We start from the raw sequence: 19384 nt of genomic DNA on the forward strand, positions 1-19384 counted from the left end.
TGCTTAGGCGTCCGACATTCATTTTTCCAGTTGCCTTTCATGCTACAACGATGACGGTTACTTCTTGAAGGTCCACTTTGAGAACTCATATTGTTCTCCCTTTTATATTGACCACCACCACAACGATTATTATATCGTCTTCTACCATTGTCATGTCCACATACATTATTGTGGCCTTGATTTTTATTGTCTTCTTTTAGACTGGTCATGTGCTTCTACCACATTTGCTTTCGGTAACGGAACAGTTCCAGTGAGACGGACTTCATAATTTTTCATTAAAAGAGCATTATATTGCTCAGCCATCGGAAGGTATGAGATCAATTCAGAGTATTTTTGAAAATCTTTTTCACGGTATTGTTGCTGTAATATCACATTAGAGGCATGGAAAGTAGTTAGTGTCTTTTCCAACATGTCCTTATCATTTATAGTTTTCCCACAAAATCATAACGATCCCTTGGCAATACTGTTGCCCTGAGGTGGTCATACCTTCCTTTTAAATCTATCCACAATTCAAGTGGATCTTTCACTGTCAAGTATTCAACCTTCGGACTTTCATCTAGATGACGACGAAGGAAAATCATAGTCTTTACTTTATCCTGACGTGATGCTTTATTTTCTTCGATTATAGCATCACCAAGACCCTTAGCAGTAAGGTGAATTTCAGCAACAAGTACCCATGACAAATAATTTTTGTCAGAAATATCAAGTGCCACAAACTCCAATTTTGACAAGATGAAAATTAATTTAAAAATAACAAAGACAACTTAAAATTAAATTTTTTCAGTAGATATACCTAATATAGAAGTTAATTTTCTGGAAAAAAATTAGAGTTTCGTGTTGATAACGTGTTATAAAATAAATTAACTTAGCAAATTAAGAAGGAGAGAGTATGAGAAATAGAGAGAGGAGAGATTGAATATTGTTCCGTATCAATTTTGTATTGCAGGGAATGACTTTTATAGCCAAAAAAATGAGTATAACTTGCCTACAAGTTGTCTACAAATTGCCAAGTGGATCCTACTTAAATGGACATCCAATGTCTACTAATTGTCAAACGGGTCCTACTTAAATGGACATCCACTTGCTCTTTAACATGTTCGGCATTTAGGAAATTGTTTTCTTAAAAAAAAGTTGATTTCTTACTTACTTTTTAGTATTTGTTAAGTAAGCAACAAAATATTATCATAACAACATTTATATGTAAGGTAGAAAAACACTATAAAGGTGGGATATTGGGTGGGGAGTGGGGTTCGTGGTGTAGCGGGATGGTCAAGGCATGGGAGTTGAATGGGTGGGGGGAAGACAATGAGCTTGGAACTTCACTTTTGAAACTTGTTTTTCCATACTTTCAGTCATTTTTCGACTTGTTTTCCTAAAAGATCGTTTTCCAAAACATTTTAACCAACCAAACTTGAAAAAATTGGAAAACATATCGTATACACTCAATCATGTTTCTTTGCTTCATTACATCTGCAGAATTTGTTCAAAATATCAGAGTAGACCAACTACCATATAAACTGAAGATTATAACCAAAAGAAATTACAACACTTAATATCTCCTTAGAGAGCCTACCAAATATTTGGCAACGGAGATCATACAGTGTTCTTAATTTCAAATAGCTATACAAAAATCTTCTATGAGATTCATAAGGTGTATAGTAGATTTATTAACAAAAAAAACTGGAAATATAAACTAGACTATTATTATCATACAAATCAAACAGTGATTATTCAAAAGCAACCTGCAAAGATATGCTTCTACTTCTGGCTTTTTTTCAATAAAACACCAATCTTTTTCAACATGTTTCCATTCTTCTTCTTGGGCGAGTCATCATCCGTATCTTCAGATAATGGCGAATCCAGCTTAGTGTGGTAATCTAAAGAACCTGTTCTCTCTGCGTATTTCCCGTTATTTCCAGTTGAAAGCATAGCTGCAGCTGCCTCAGCAGCCTTCCTCCACTGATCAGATTGCACTTTTAACCTCCTCAACTCAGCTTCCATCTCAGAGTTGGCATTCTGTGCTGCATCCAACTGCTCGGTCACACGTGCTGCCTTTCTAATACTATTATCCGCTTCCTCAGTCAAGTGTCCTAACTTTATCAGGGCCTCTTTTTCTGCACATCTTGCGGCTTCTGCCAAGGCAAGAGCTGAATCATTCGCTTTGCTACCCTCAGTTTCCCTCTTCTTCATTTCGGACTTCAGTATCTCATTTTCCTCCTTCATACTTTGCAACTCCATTTCTCTGTTGAGCAAACTTGCCCTCAATACTCCTAGAGTTGACTCTGATTCCTTCAGTACAACATCTAATGTACTGAAATTCTTATTTTCGTCTGAAATGCTTCGTAACGTAGCTTCTTTGCTCATTAATTTCTCCTTTAACTCTTCCAAGTCAGCTTTTGTAGCCTCTAACTTTGCCTCCCATTCAGCCTCTCTCTGTATTGATTCAGATTTCGTTTGTTCCACTAGCTCATAAGCACTTCTAATCTGCAAAGTTCTCTGGATATATTCTTCCTGATATCTTGTCTCTGAAACCTCTAATGCAGCTCTTAGTTGACTTATTTCAACTTGTAGATTACTCAGCTCGGTTTTGAGTTCCTCGGCTTCCACATTAACTCCATTTTCATGTGCAGAGTTCATGTTTTCGATACCTTGAGCACTTTGAAGTTCACTGACAAGTTCCTCCAATGTAGCTACTCGATCGTTTGATTGTTTTAACTCCAACGACAAGGACTTGTAAGCCTCCATTGCTTTCAGACCTTCAGAATGTAGAGAATCCTCGGTCATCTTTGCCACTTCCAGCTGCATCCGCGCTTTACTCACTTCTTCAAGCGCACAAGACTCAGATTCCTTGCTATCATTTAGCTGATTTCTCAATTTTTCGACCAATGTAAGTGTTTCCATAAGTTCTACCCTTAAGCTTTGAATCTCAGCATAAGCTGATTCAGCATGTCGAGCTTGATTGGCTTCAGAATCAGCGACACGATCCAGCTGAATTTTAAGCTTCTGGATTTCATTCATAGCAGAACCTAGAGCAGCAGAGTCGAATTCATGCTGCTTCTGGACAGCCTCAAGTTCAGATTCCCATGCTCGATCTCGATCTTGTGAGAGCTTGCGTAGCTCCAGGATTCGAGCTTCCTCAGAATCCGAGAGTTCAACTAGCTGTTTCTCAGATTCCTCAAGCTGCTCTGACATAGCTGTGAGCTGCTTCTTCGCTTCCTCCGCCTCTAGTTGAGCCCGTCTTTTTAATGATTCAGATGAATTGAGCTGATCCTTTACCTTCTTTAGCTCCTCTTGAAGTTGAGCAAGCTGAGTTTCCAAGTCAGAATCTCTGGTTGAAAGCTTCTTCTGTTAAACAAATATGAGCAATGAGTACCTTAGTAACATTTGAGGACCTTTAAGCAGTAAGAGAGCAGCAAAGAACTAATAAAAGGGCAGTCCGGTGCACAAAGCATCCTGCTTTAGCAGGGTCCTCAGATAAGAATAGAAAGATAATGCTGTAGATTATGGAATTTAAGTTCTATAAATAGAATAAGTTTTCCATCAAATACTGCAAGTGCCTCGAACCAGCTACTCAAACACGAAACTGAAAAAAAGAACAAGGAAATAGAAAGAACATCTGATTTAGTGATCGTGCCATATATCTACCACGAAGAGAGGCATGAAGCCACTCTATTTAGTGACACTACCATAAATCTTCCTCAACAAGAACAAAACAGTTTCAGTACAAAGACCGTCCCATTCAAGAGTGCTAGAAAGACATGAAGGTTTTTTAACGCTTGCTGAGAGAAATAGCTATATCAAATGGTCATTTCGAGACAAAAGAGTTAAAAGTATAACTGAACATGGTAGCTCCCAATTTATAAGAATGAGACATGACAAGATTAATAGGATGAAAGTTCTAACTATGTTGCAGAAATTTTTGTGAACCTTAAGTATTCAAGTTTCTTCCTTACCTCTAAAGCTGGACTACGTGGAGAACGACGAACAACAACTTTAGGACTCCTCTCTTTAGGGGTCCTGGTAGCAGCATCTGATCCTGGAGTTTTGAGCTTTCGAGCTGTCTTTGGTGCTGCAGGAGATTTCCTTTGTGGCACCTCCACCGTAACATTCCTTCAGCCAAAAACAAGCAAACAAAGGTGAATAAGATAGTCAAACAACTAACTACAGATAAAATCCAAGAACTCAAAATGTATGAATCACATCAGAACATTGATCTCGAACCCGTCACTTATAGGTCACACAGAGACAACTTTACCTTTGCTCCAAGGCTCCGTTCTAGTAGTATTCTATAGCTAGTACAAATATGTTACAGAAATTTACATGTCAAATTGTCAAAGATAATCACAGAACAAGTAATAAGAGAGTTTTTTCCTCTTTTTTTCGCGATAAGCATCTAACTCTTAGTTCAAAGCACTTACTCCCTTCAATATCGATTTCAATTAGTTTTTGTCTGAGATAGCATAAGCTGAGCTGCAGATCTTCAAGTACTCAATGACACATGAATGGTTCTCATATTACTGCTAAGAACATTGTTCCCGGGGCTCGTTTGATTTGAAGTATAAGAGAAAATAATTTTAGTACAAAACTCTACATTACTTGCAAGTTTCGAGTACTTGGTTACCATTCTTGTTTCTAATATATAGATAATAATAACTACAGAACTGTATGTTATTTCAAGGATGAAATATTGTCATTTACTGTTAGAGATTATGAATACCTTGACTTTGGTGTCTGCATAATATTAATTTCCTCTCAGCAACACCTGAAATAGTTGAGAAGATTTCTTGGTTTAGAAAAAAATTTGATTAAAATGTGCATATGCAAAAGTACAAAACTAAAGAAAATAACAATATAGTACATGATGGATTTGCAAATTGCAATCCACATCCAAATTAGAAACCAAATTAAGTAAAACATACAATCCCTTCAAAGGAACTCCAAATAGAAACAACCTCCACTACCACCAACCAAATATACAATAAAAGAGCAAGAAGCCAAAACAGAAAAAGAGAAGAAACGAATGCACCCCAATTATGTAAGTCATATATATCCAAAAAAAAAAAAAAAAAGATCCCTATAACTTCATCTCTACTCATGTTGTTTATACTGTATAATAACAGCAATATAACACTTTGGGACAACATCAAGCCTAAGAAAATGACACTAAAATACACATAGAAAATGACTTTAGAAACCATCATCATAACAACAAAGACACATTAAGTGTGCGGCCTAGTGGTCAATAAGTTTAGGTTCAAATACCAACGACAAAAAAAAACATTAGGTGATTTCTTTACATCGGTCGGTCTAAACTTAGTAGCCTGAACACCACAATCATCACAAGGAAAAAAAAACAAAGACAATTATTGTCTTTGTGGCTCCATTTAAACTCATCTAAGACATTACAAACCACAATTAAAAACTTTGAAAAGTGCCTAATTAACATAGTAATCAGTAATGACTTTATGGAACACAACCACATAAAATGATTCACAACTAGGAAGTCTTTTCTTGAATTATTATTTTCTCTGTTCCTAATGCATAAACAGATCTGAAACAGAAAAAAAAAAAACTAAAAACAACCTCAAGGACTGAACCTTTATTCCAAAGAAACCAACTCACATTCACAAAAAAGAAAAAAAGGACACCAACCCACATGAGAAATGAATGCTGTGAACAACTACTAGTACACCAAACACATGAAAACTGAGGAAAGAACATAACCATTATAAATGAGAAGAATCAACAAGCTGTCTATAAGACAATAAATGAACAGTTTTTGAACTGACCAGACATATCTCTGTCCAGTGAAAAATCAAGTTTTTATTTAGTCAGAAACTAGCAGCTGCTATCTTTACAACAACAAAAAAAAAAAAAAAAATAATCTAAGAAGAAGAAAAATACTCTGTTTTTCTTTTCTTTTTCCCCTCTCAACTTCACTTCTATGTAGTAGTTCTGTTTTTTGTCAGTGGATGTAGAAATTGGAAAAATATAAAATAGGAGTACTAGGAAAAAGATTGAAAAAGAAGGTACACTAATTTGAAGGGGAGCCTATGGAGCTAACAGTTAGTTGTCTAGTGAACTATAATTTTGAATTCTTAAATTATTGAGTTAAATCTTTAATTTAGGTGATTTAAAATTTATATATATATATATATATATATATATATATAAATATATATTATGTAGCTTTTTTCAAAATAATTTAAACCGTGAAAACAGCGACGAGACCCTATCAATGTAAAATATTTTGTGCACTAAGCTGAACCTTTTTTTTAATCTAAAATTATGTGACACAAACTCAAATTTCAATATTAAATTTTCACCGTAAATTCAAAAATAAAATTTTAATTTATTTAAAATAAATCTCCATATTTAATAATTACATTAAAAATAGGAATAATTATTGTTATATCCCAAAAAAGAAAACTATTTACCATTGCATACGCCATTACTTTCATACCTCTTGTTTTTAGCTATCTCGCGCATTTGATACCATGAGAGTATATAATATACTCTGATGGTATCAAGCAGTTTCGCTGAAATACTATTTCTTCCTTTTTGATAAATTGTTTGATACCATCAAAGTATAATATACTTTGATCGTATCAAAGAGGAACAAGGGAAGGGCCATTAGCGTAAATACACGTTTGATACCATGAGAGTATATATATACTCTGATGGTATCAAGAAGGAAGAGACAGTGCTTGAGCGAAGTTGTTTGATACCATTAGAGTATAATATATACTCTCATGGTATCAAGAAGGAAGAGACAGTGTTTGAGCGAAATTGATTGATACCACCAGAGTATATTATACTTTGTTTAATACCATCAAAGTATAATATACTCTAATAAACTGTTTGATACCATCAAGGTATATTATACTCTAATGGTATCAAAAAAGAGCAGTGATGCTGATGTCAGCATGATGTCACACGCGAAATTAAAAGGGAGAAAGTGGGTTAAAAGGATAAATAGTTTAGGCCATGAATCTATTAAAAATAAATAATTTGAGTTGGGTCCAATTTAAATAAATAGTTTCATCATTGATCGTGTAGTTTTCCCTTAAAAATATTACAAGTTATAATAATTAATTATTTAAAATATTTTAAAAAAACATATGAAAAATCAAGATAAAAAAGAAAGTTAATTTGACTCTAGAATTTCAAAAAATCTCATTTAAATTGAGAGGAAAAATAATATGAACCCTCTTGAAACATGCGCTATTGGATGTTGTGGGACCCACCAGAGTTAGTGAATGATAGCTCTCAAATTACCGAATCAAGATGGACTTCACTTGTTTTGTTGTCCAATGAAAAATGACTACTCTACTTCATTTTTTCTTTTTCTAGTTTTTATATTTTTATATTTTTTGTGCTTATAGTCAATGAAAAATAATTTTGTTTTTTCTTTTGGGTAGTTTTAGAAATGATAATGGAGTAGTAAATATTTAGGGGAATTCTTTTCCAACATGGTCTATGGAGTATATATGGGGAAATGTAAGGGTGTTTCGGAACTTGCATCATTAATTATAGGCGGAGTGACCTCGAAGACCCTTGTATTTGGTTTCGTTTGTCAGTTGAACCCTCCTAACTTAACAATTTATCAACTGAACCCTTAATCCCATTAGAACACAACATTTCAAACCCCTCTGACCATTGATCGACTTATGTGGCGCTGAATTGGATAAACGTGTGAAAGCACGCATTTTAAAGCGAGTACATACATAATTTTATATTAAAATTATTTTTAAAAATAAGAATTGATTTTAAAAAATTAAAAAAAAAAAAAATCTTCTTCAACCATCCCACGACCAACTTTCTTCTTCTTCAACCCAGCCTCATCCGCACCGAATCCCCAAAATTCTTCTCCTCTAGCCCTTTTCTTCTCCGAATTCATCCATCACACCCATTCTCCTCCTCATCTTCTTCTTCTTCCTCAACTTTTTTGCTACAAATCAACATTCCATCCCATAGCCCTTGTTGGCCACCCCCTTACCTCTCTAGTTTTTAGTTTTCTAGATTTTAAAAATATTGGTACCATTGTTTGTGTTAGTTAGTTTCAAAGAAGAGGTGTGTGTATGGATTAACATGAAGGCGATGATGGGTATTGAAAAATTTTAAACTCCATGAATGAATTTGAAAAAGCTTAAAGAACAATAAAAATGGGTCTTGTAAATTTGTGAAATTGATTTTAAAATGTGATTGATGCTCATTGGGTTTGTGTTGGTAAACTTGTAGTCGAATTTTCAAGTCAAATGGAAAGAATTTCACCTATTTGGCATAAATTTGATGTTCAATTTGTGAGTAATATGAAGAAGATGACTATTGGTATTTTTCAGAAATGTAAAAGTGGCCTATTTGATTTTTTATTTTTTTAAAATATAATTTCTTATGTATCATTAAAAAATGACTTGGAATGCTATGTGGAGTCGAGTGTATTACACGTATAATGATCGGATGAGAAAATGATTTGAAATATTGTGTTCTAAAGGGTTTAGTTGAAAACTGCTAAGTAGAAGGGTTCAACTAACAAATGGAGCAAAGTAAATTGATATGTATATATTTTTTAAAAATATTTATTGATAATTTATTTTACTAAATTGATCTTATCAATTATATTTTGAAAATTAAACTTGACTTGTAGTTACTTTATGATAAATGTATTATTGGAAGAAAATAATAATTTTTTCTTAATTTAATGGTCAAGTAAAAAAATTATTCTAAGTATAAAAGCACAGTACTTTTAAGTTATCTTTGCAAGAAAATATTAAAATATAATTACTGTATATTTTCATCTTTTAAAGTAAGGGGTATTTATAGCTTTGACACAATCCTTAAAAGAATTACTCTTTCATAGAAAATACTTTCTTTGTTCATTTTTAGTTGATCCAGCTCATTTTAAAAGTCAATTTAACTAATTTTTAAAGTTAAATTAAATTACATTAATTTGATATTTTAAATAAAAATTTTGATATTCAAAATCTATGTGTAAGTACTATAAATTATATTTTTTTCATATTAACATAATAAAAAATATATATCTTAAAATATTAGTAATAATTCATATCGTTTGACTCTAAAAAAAAAACTATAATAACTAGAAAGAAATGAAATGAGTAAAAGTATTTTACTATCTTACTCTTAATTAAATGCTTGAAGAAAGAAGCGGCTCTTCAATGGTGTACAACTTCAGGTATTAAAACAAATGCAATTTTGAAAGAAAAAAGTTAATTTTTCCTAATTATAAAATATCACTTATTTTGAAATAAAATAAATATAAAAAATAACTTATTTTAAAACAGAGGAAAAATCTTTTAATGTTATATGATATATACCACTATATACTCCTTCCATTCCCATTTAATTATTATATTTACTAAAAGTTGTTATTAAAAATACTTAATTATTTAAAAAAAATTAAAAAATTATTTTATTCAACTTTACCGTTAGTACTAGTAATTTTAAAATAAGTGATACATAAATAAAGACTAGGAGAAAATTTATTATTTTTTTCCAATTTAATTTATAGAGTCTATTATCCGTGAACCTCACGGACCAAAATCTTTTATAATCCTCAACATTATCTTTTACACGCGTAGTTGACTTGCGCTAGTTAACTACGCAATAATTTGACATATTTTTATATTTATAATCACTTTTTAAATAAAATACAGTTAAATTTTTCTATAACAATATAATTATTTTCAAGATTTTTTAAATTGATATAGCGATTGATTGATATGCCGCCATAATAATATTTGAAATTTAAATAATGTTTAACTGTTATAAGCAAAAAAAATGTCAAGTTTTAAACTTAATCACACTTGGTATAAATAAGAGAATTTTTTTAATGATAATAAATATATATTCATATAATATTTTTTTCGTCATAAAAGATGTATTAACGTATCAAAATACACATTTGGCCAAAATCTCTAAATCTATTATTGGTAATAGTAGAGGTTCTATTTCTATATTAATATTAAAAATAGTTGTTACAGAGAGGTTAATTTATAAAGAGTGTATTGTTATAAAGTTGGTTATTGTTATTATAAGTAAATAATTGTTATAAAGAGATAAATATAACATAAAAATTTTAAAAAAACTTAATTGTCATATTGAGATACTAGTATACAAGTCATAAGGATGTGATAGAAAGATAACACCTAATATGAAAACTTAATTGTCATATTGAGATACTAGTATCCCTGGGGTGTTAGAATACTGTTGTGTAATTAACTTCAGAGTTTTAATTTAATATACGGTGTCTTCTTTCCCTTTTAGAATGTTGTGTTGATATTTTCGTTAAACTTCCACATGTTATTCATTTGGAGATTAAGAGTTCTCCTGCTTAGGTGTTAGAGTAGGTGCCCGCACGGTCCGATGGATTGAATCGTGACAATTTTAAAGTTTTGATTAATGTGTAATTGTGTTTTTGGTACGAAGAAAAAACGTGTTCTGTGGAAAATATTTGTTAAGAAAATAAATGATATTTGTTACTTACTTTTTGGTATGTAATGGGTAAGGAAAAATATATATTTTAAACGTATTCATATGTAATATTGTAAATACTTTAAGGGAAGTGATTTTTTTTCAACTTTTAAAGAATTTGCTTTTTTTTTTGAAAAAAATTGTATCAAACACATCCTAAATCGTATGCCCAGAAATTCGTTAGAGTTGTGAGTTTTTTATGAGATTTTTTTACATTTTCAAGAGTTTGAATTCGAAATCTAAATAAAAATTTTAAAAAAATCGTGAACCATCACATCAGTCTAATTTGTGTTATCTAGAGGCTTGGTTGGTAAAGACAGGCTTTCTTTCGTTGTGGCATCTTCAATTTTTTTTAAAACTCTACTAATTCTAGACAACTATGTTTTTAATTAAATACTTAAAATGCACATGCATGTGGCTAACCAAAAATTAAGTTATATCCTTATAAATTGTATGCTTCATTGTCAGTTATAATTATCAAGATTAAGACAACTAATTTTTGTCTTTTTTTTTTTTTTGCGTTTTGAATAATTAACTAATCAAAAATTTTGAAGTCTATTCAGATTTTTATCAATGAAAATAGTACAACTTAATTATACTTAACTTTAAGTTTAAGTCAAGTATCAACTTTTAAGATAAAAGCCTCAACAAGCTAGTGAATCAATTTATCATCAATGTAAAATGTACTATCAAATGATTACTTTTTTGAAAAAATATATATTTATTTTATGGAAAATCTCAGAAGTAGATATTTTATAAAGAAGTTGGGCATGTTCTATCTGGTAAAATCATGCTAAGATATGCTTGAGAGAATGGAAAGGTCAAAGGAAATGATTTCTTTGGTAGGGAATTAAGCTGTGAAGTACTTCATTTGTTCTATAATTAGAGTCGTTTGGTTTGAGGGTTAAGGGAATTATAATTTTGAAATTAAATTCGGGATAAGTTTATATCTCAGGTTTGGTTGAATTTTTTTATCCTGAGATAAATTATAGTAGGGATTACGCAAATCTCATAATGTTATCATAATATTAAGAGCTAATTACATCATGTCTTTATTCTTTTTCAAATTACAAAAATCGCTTAATTTGGTGAAATTCGGATACATCTCAAAACGTCTCGATACATCGCATTTTAGTTTCGGATACATCCCGATACATCGCTTCTCGGTCCGGATACATCACTCAACGTCCCGATACATCTATCCGATACATCGCATGAAGTGATGTATCTGTTCGATAAATCGCGTAAAGTGATGTATCTGATAATAGGAGAGAGTAAGTATTTTTGTAATTTTTTCAAATGGTAGAAAATTTTAGAGAATATGATAAAATAAGTTATGTATTCAAGTAATTTTTCCTAAATTATATCATATTGTGGTATTATTTTTATTCCACATTGATAAAAGAACAAAATGACACATTTGTCCTTCTCTGAAATTTTTTCCCCAAACTTTATAATAAAGACAAGATTAAAATTGAAAATAAAAGTTTATTTTAGTTTATCTACTTTAAGCTAAACACAAGTTTTATATTATACCCTATATTCCATTTTTAGTCTAATAAACAAAACATAAGTACATCCACAAAATAATCTTGTTATTATTAATCTTGATATTACATCTCATCATTATTAATCTTGGATAACTCGTTTAATTGATGTTATTATTACATCTCATCATTATTGGTCCTGTGGTAACTCATTTCTCAATCAAACGACCTCTTAAGGTTTTGCACTATTCCATTCATCTCATTTTGAGTGTCTTTTCAAGCCTAAAAAAAATATTTCAAAATAATACTACGGGCCTAGTTCTTTTATTCTGTTTTTTCCTATGGTGATCTCTTTTAACCATTGCGTGCATTTGCTTTTCAACAAAAGCTAATACCTTGATTTGAAATCAAAACAGGTGCAGTACCCATATCTCAATTTTCTTCACGTGAAATTTCTCCTGAATTGTTTCACATTGTTTGAAAGGAGAGGACAATGGTTGACGTATACTAGTTCTTGGTGAGATTTTGGATACGAGCATGGTCTACAAATACAGATGTAGCGCGACCAATAGAGTTGGCTCTTATCAACACAAAGTCCAAGTATTTCATAACTATCATTGTTTGTATCGACATAATCTGATATCCAGAACTTTGTGGCAACAAATCAGCAATAATATAGCGTGTTTCCAGCATCCAAACAAAGAAGAAACCAACCAATTATTAACCATGAATATGTATCATCAATTGTTAAAAGTACATATTGGCTTAATGCTATGTCTGGAACTTCTTCACATTCAGTGAACTCATACAACTATCAAAACGTGTTTCCTTCTCCAACTAACATACATCTTTTGGTCAAAAAGAATTAATCTACTTCACTTTAAATTTGTCTCTGATGCCAGAAAGCATGATCCACCTCCGGTTACCATGTAATTTGTAACTTCTAAAGGACCAAAGAGACTCACGGTTGAGATTAAAATGCAGAACCGCTGTTCTTAGACTTTCCAAGCAATATGTCTTTTGCTTCATTAATTTTTGAAGCAAGGTAGTGACTGCCTCCTGCATCTGGATGGTTGGCTACCATCACCTTCCTATGTGCCTCCCTCACTTTATCTGGTGGAGTGCTTTCCCTGTTGAAGATGATGCCAATGAAATCAATTCAATAGATCAGAAGATGAATTATCCCACAGATATTTAGTGGAAAAGGAAGTGATATACCTTTCCACTTTAACAAGAATGTTATGTACTACCTAAAATCAACCAAATCACAAGCTTAAAAAGGAGCAAGGAGGGAGAAGAAAGAGGTAGTAAAACAACGGTAAAGCATGCAAGACAAAAGTCAGGAAAAGAAACCTAAGGATGATGGAAAACAAATCAAATATGTTATTTGCCCATATACTCTACTATGAGTGGCATTTTGAATTTGCCCATATCTCATGTCACAAATCATCTCCTCATACATAACAAAGTACTAGCTGAGTCTCATTGGTGATATAGGCAGAGATCAAAGCATCTAAATATTACTTCTCATATGATTCTGTGGAAAGGAAGTAGGGAATGATGGCTTTTGACATTTTATCCCCTTAAATCTCAACGAGATCCCTAAAAGTTGTCTTCAGTGCAAAAGGATCACAACCTGATGCCAGCATATGCTTTTGACTTGTTCTAGGATAATAGATTTTACCATGTCAAACTAATTTTGATCTTGCAGAAAACTTGAAAAAGAAGATTCTAAGAAAAAAGGGGAAATGAAGCACCACCACACTTATGCAATGGAGCAGCTACATCTACCAGAGATGTTCCAAAAGATTTGAGTAGTTAATCCCCCAAAGGGGCCTTTCTTGTAAATCAATCGTGATCTGACATCTCTACCTTATTCTGATCTCAACGTTTCAAGAATGCACAAGTAAGGCTAGTCAGATAGAATGCACAAGTAAGGCTCAATCTCAAACAAGTTGGGATCGACTATATATGAATCATAGATACATAACTATTACTGGATGAAACGTGATAAATATTTGAAATGTTGTTGCCATAGAGAAAAACATCACATCATATTAAAATTTAATAGTTGAAGTAGTAAGAGTTGTATAAATTAATAACACTATCGAGACATAGTGCCAACATTTCAGGATATACCAAATAAAAAAGAATGTCATATAAATTGGATCAACTGAGTACTGCTACAGCTTCCCCAATAAAAATGATTTTTCATAAGGCTTACCAAAGAATATGGAGTAACAAATAATTAGGATTTATTTTTAGGTCAGTTTATCAGAATGGTAAATATCATTGTGCAAAAAAAAAAGTACTCCCTCCATTTCTATTTAGTTCTCACGCCCCTTAAGAAACTAGGTAAGTTTACCATTGTGTTCTCTTGAAGTCAAGTTTTCGATAAATGATAAAATGTTTGTTGGAAGTCTAAATCAACATTAATTCATATCAAATCTTGCAAAGTGAAGTACAAAAACAATCTTTTCATATTTGCTTATACTTCGTAAAGACTAAATTACAAATGGAGTATTGAAATGCATTGGACGACTATCTCAAATTTTGAGCTTGAAATTGGAGCCAAAATTTCAATATGAATTGATCCAAAATCTGAAAATTTCCCTATATATTTTATGTAAAAAATGTTTTATTAACTCTTGAAGTAAACATTGCAACTCACTCTTGAGTTATGAACATGAATTAATTACTTTAATTTCCTATGTTAGTCAAATGCATACTTTCAAGGCTAACAAGAGCCTGTTTGAATTGGCTTATTTTATATGTTTTTAAGCCAAAATAGCTTTTAAGCAGTTTTGTAGTGTTTGGATAAAATAAAAAAATGCTTATAAGCACTTGTTTTTTTAGCCAAAGTAACAAAAAAGCCAAAAAGCATAAATTAGAATTTCTAACTTATGACTTATAAGTCATAAGCCAATCCAAACAGGCTCTAACTCTCAAGGGTAAAATAGGAGAATAGTGTCATTTATGCATTGGTTTTGTGAAATGACAAGTATTAAGGAACATTTATTTTTAGTAAGGATGCCATTTAAATAGGAACGAAGGGAGTACTATGTCCCAATTTATGTGAAACACTTTCCTTTTTAGTATGTCACAAAAAAATGATACTCCCTCCGTTTCTATTTACATGCTATCCTTACTAAAAATAGATGTTCCTTAATACTTGTCATTTTACAAAATCAATGCATAAATGACATTATTCTTCCTATTTTACCCTTGAGAGTTATTAGCTTTGAAGCCTTGAAAGTATGCATTTGACCAACATAGGAAAACTAAGTAATTAATCCATGTTCATAACTCAAGAGTGGGCTTCCACGTTTACTTCAAGAGTTAATAAAACATTCTTTTTACATAAAACATATAGGGAAACTAAGGTAAGAAATTTTAAATTTTCAGATTTTAGATCAATTCATATTGAAATTTTTGGCTTCAATTTCAAGCTCAAAAATTTGAAATATTCGTCCAATGCATTTCAATTATAATGTACTCCATTTGTAATTTAGTTTTCGTGGGGTATAAGAAAATATGAAAAGATTGCCTTTTTATTTCACTTTGCAAGATTTGATATGAATTAATGCTGATTTAGACTTCCAAAAAGCATATTTATCATTTATTGAAAACTCGACTTTACACTAAATAAAGATATAATGGTAAACTTAACTAGTTTCTTAAGGGGTGTGAAACCTAAAATTGTGACAACTAAATAGGAATGGAGGGAGTATTTTTCTATATGTAAGATTAAACTTTAAACTTTAAACTTTTCATTTTACCTTAATAAAATGATTTATATCCACACAAATATATATAACTTGTTTTAGACCACAAGTTTCAAAAAAAAATTATTTCTTTCTTAAACTCCATACTCAATCAAAGCTTGGAATGGACTAATAACAAATGTCCAAAGTCTAATAAAGGACACTTATTATCATCAATATTTGCTTTACTTCAAATTTGCTTCCCCATTAAGCAGTGTTTAGGAAAGCAGGTGAGGTGAAGCGGGGTCTGGCGCTTCAAATAGTTAAAGCAAGAGAGGTGAACAGAAGTGGGAGCTTCAACCCCTGAACCGCAAAGCGAGCAGAAGCGTATGCTTTTTTTAATTCTAAGAAACTGGACATTTCTTCGAATCGAAAAAGCGAAAAGAGTCCGACTAGGATTCACCTTTGTGCGACCGCAACTCCATTGTCTTTTTCCAAGTATGTCTTTTGTTCTCTTTTCCTCTTTGTCGCTTCACTGCTGGGAGGGGCTGGCAATTTTATTTTTTCAATTCTTGGTCGCAATGGGTTTTTGTGTGTGTGGGGGGGGGGGGGGGGGCAACCAATGTATTTTGATTTTTGGTTTTGAATTTGTTTGTCCTATGGAGGATGTTTTGCTATCTACTTTTTTAGTTTTGAAATTGAAATATTTGTGTATATATGAAGTCTTTGTGCAAGGTTTATTTTGGTCTTTTTTATAAAATTGTGCTTCACGGAGAGCATCCAAAAACATTGTATTAAGAGACATATATTGATGTTCCTCTAGTTAAAATAAATAGTCATTATCCTGAGCTTAATTGACTAAGTTAGAATGAAATAGATGGTCAGCCTCAACGTGCAACAAGAAAATAATAAGTGTTCAAAATCTACCAAAACATATTTTCACCATAATTTGTAACCTTTAGCAAGGAGCACATTGAAGCTAGCTAGGTTATGCACACCTAAGGTATTCCACATAGTACCTGCTACCTCCTCCACCAACACAGGGACCCGGTTAACTCTGCTCAATAAGACTTAGGCAGGACGAAATCACTTACTCCTATGTCTCAATTTATGCTACACCGCTTGACTTGGCACAAAGTTTAAGAAAGAAAGGAAGACTTTTGAAATTTGTCGTCTAAAACACTCCTTGACCATTGTGCGGCTATAAATCATTTCATTAAAACGAAAATGAAAAATTATAAAGTTAAATTGTTTATAATAATAGAAAGGTGACATTCTTTTTGGGACGGACTAAAAAGGAAAGTGTGTAATTAGGACAGAGGGAGTAATATTTTATCCTCTATGGGGATTTGAACCCTAGGCTCCAAGACTTGCACCCACTTCATTGGTCACTAGGTCACAACCTCGGTACAACATTGACATTGTTCTTAATACTAAACATAGTCATTATAATATTATTTCTTATAGATGCGATAACATTATTGGGCACATCTACATTAATGCAAATAACCATCAAAACAACCACACATAATCTCCCCATCAATGCAAATAATGAGCGTCTTCACATTTGTAATGCATTCTATAACTAAGCATTGACAATCCCACCAAACCTTAAAAAGAATGATAAAACACACCTGACACCAAGAATAAGAGCTGCTTCCCTTCTTGTCATTTTAGGCTGAAAACCTCCTTCATAAAATTTTCGCATTCTTGCAGTGGGTGGTCTGGCCTTGAATGCTTGCCAAGCCTGGATGCCATACCTTCCAGCCAATGCAGCAGCAGCAACACTCAGTCCTGCTATCAATGGTGTGGTCTGATGCACAAGTTGGAAATAAGTATGTTGTTAATTCTTAATTATGATTGCGAAAAGATAATATAATGAAACCACAACAGATGAAAAAAGCAGCCTGTTAACACAATTACTACTGCTTGTGTTAAAAAACAATAATGTATTGGAACCACAACAGAGAAAAATCCAAGGGCCAGCTAGTGCACAGCTCGACATTCGGTGGATAATCAATACTAGCCTTTATTTGCGGCAAGATTCAAACTCGTGACATGCGCCTAACCACATACCACACGGCACACGCAACTCTGTGTGTGTGTGTGTAATATCACGCGCTACTTTCTTATCACTAGAACAAAGCCCCTGGGTCTACTACGGCTTAAATTTATGTAATCCTTTGACATATGTACAAATAGATAAAGCAAAATACTTGGAAGTAAAATATGGAAAGACAATGAGTAATTGACGGGATGCAGAACTACGTGAAAGTGAGAAAAAGAATATGGAAACTAAACATTAGAATATAAAACATGCATGTGAACCCTCATTCCAAAGGCCACATCATAGACTAAGTAAAGTAAGTTCAATAACAAATAGCGAGTTTCTTGTGCACCTAATTTAATAAGTGGAGAACTTACAACAAAAGGGATAACGCACATCCAACAACAAATATGAAGACACTATATGAACACAAATGGGCACAAATATGGCGCTATCCAACTTTAGAGCCCACCCGTCTTTTTTCCACCAAAGAGGGCATTTCTCCGTCCCTTCATCCACCCTCTCTAGGAACTTGTCTATTCCAATTTGGTTAGAACACCCTAATAATTCCACCAAGGAGACAAGAAAAATCATTGTCTCAAATTGAAAGGCAAAAAATGATCTAAACCAAACCGAACCGAAACATAACACTTGGAAAAACTTCAAATCTCTTTTGTTTGGGTTTGGGAGCAATATCTAAAGATCCAACAATTAGACAACATAGATATTTTAGACAGACAATAGCTAAAAGGTGCAGACTTGAGCGTAAACAACAATAACTACTCCTCAATCCAAGATAGCTGGAGTCAGCAGAAATGATATCCAAAAAAAAAAAAACGCTTAGGCAGCATCAAACACCCAAAGAAATAACTTAATCCAACTTCACAGACTAGAATCAACACTTTGGATGTATAAAAAGCAAAACTTCAAACTTTATCAAAACAACTATAGTAGTAATTAAATAGAAGAAACTATTAAGTACAAAACTTCAAACTTTATCAAAACAATAAGTACAAAAATTACAGCTACATGAAAAAACTATAAATCATCTTACAAACGATAAATCAAATCAAAATTTACATGAACAAATTAAGCAAAGCGGACAATTACTGAAATAATAATTTTTTAAAAAGTAACTTTTTTCTAATAAAAAATTCATTACCATTTTCTGAAGAAGAATTCAGAACAAAGAATATCTCATGGCTTTTCCGGTTAGGGTTTTTTTTCCCCAGAAATGAAGAAGAGAAAATGAGGAAGAAGAGAATACTCTGGAAAATGGATTTGGGCCTAACCAAACCGGACCATTTTCAATTGCGGATGTTTATCCATATGGCCCTTTTGCGCCACTATTTAATGTTTGTTACAATTTTAAAAGGTTTTGCAAATATAACCTAAACTTAACACTAGACAAACTAAAGAATGAAAATCATACCACAGGTTTGGGAAAAGTTTTAGACGAATAATATAAAATATTTGCGTCTTATTTATCTTTTTAAATTCTTCACAAATTTTGTTGAATGTGAAAATCTCGCATGTATTTTTCGATTGTTCATCACAATTTGATTTATCTTAATTTTACGTATCTTATTAAATTTTTCACAAATTTTATTAGACAAGATAAATTTTACACTATCGTCATAATACCTCATTTT

At 32.1% G+C, this 19384-nt stretch overlaps 2 protein-coding genes across 5 annotated transcripts; both read right to left on the reverse strand.

The window, feature by feature from the left end:
- Nucleotides 1-1435: 1435 nt before the first annotated feature.
- On the reverse strand, nucleotides 1436-5993 carry LOC129877514 (interactor of constitutive active ROPs 2, chloroplastic-like). Of its 4 annotated transcripts, none has more exons than XM_055953026.1 (4): nucleotides 5905-5993; nucleotides 4718-4762; nucleotides 3954-4110; nucleotides 1436-3345 (listed from the first exon to the last, which is right to left on the reverse strand). In XM_055953026.1, the coding sequence occupies exons 2-4, from the start codon at nucleotides 4735-4737 to the stop codon at nucleotides 1759-1761; spliced, it is 1764 nt and encodes a 587-aa protein (XP_055809001.1). In that variant the 5' UTR covers nucleotides 4738-4762; nucleotides 5905-5993; the 3' UTR covers nucleotides 1436-1758. The 4 variants fall into 4 exon arrangements, with proteins under 4 accessions (XP_055809001.1, XP_055809002.1, XP_055809003.1 ...); XM_055953027.1 differs by lacking the exon at nucleotides 5905-5993 and adding an exon at nucleotides 5790-5844; XM_055953028.1 differs by lacking the exon at nucleotides 5905-5993 and adding an exon at nucleotides 5478-5535.
- A 6688-nt stretch (nucleotides 5994-12681) lies between these two features.
- Nucleotides 12682-19017, reverse strand: LOC129877600 (mitochondrial import inner membrane translocase subunit TIM14-1-like). Its single transcript, XM_055953124.1, has 3 exons — nucleotides 18895-19017; nucleotides 17320-17498; nucleotides 12682-13111 (listed from the first exon to the last, which is right to left on the reverse strand). Exons 1-3 carry the CDS (start codon nucleotides 18895-18897, stop codon nucleotides 12955-12957), a joined length of 339 nt encoding a protein of 112 aa, XP_055809099.1. The 5' UTR covers nucleotides 18898-19017; the 3' UTR covers nucleotides 12682-12954.
- Nucleotides 19018-19384: the final 367 nt, after the last annotated feature.

Source organism: Solanum dulcamara, chromosome 12 (assembly GCF_947179165.1).
Source record: "Solanum dulcamara chromosome 12, daSolDulc1.2, whole genome shotgun sequence".
NCBI lineage: Eukaryota > Viridiplantae > Streptophyta > Magnoliopsida > Solanales > Solanaceae > Solanum > Solanum dulcamara.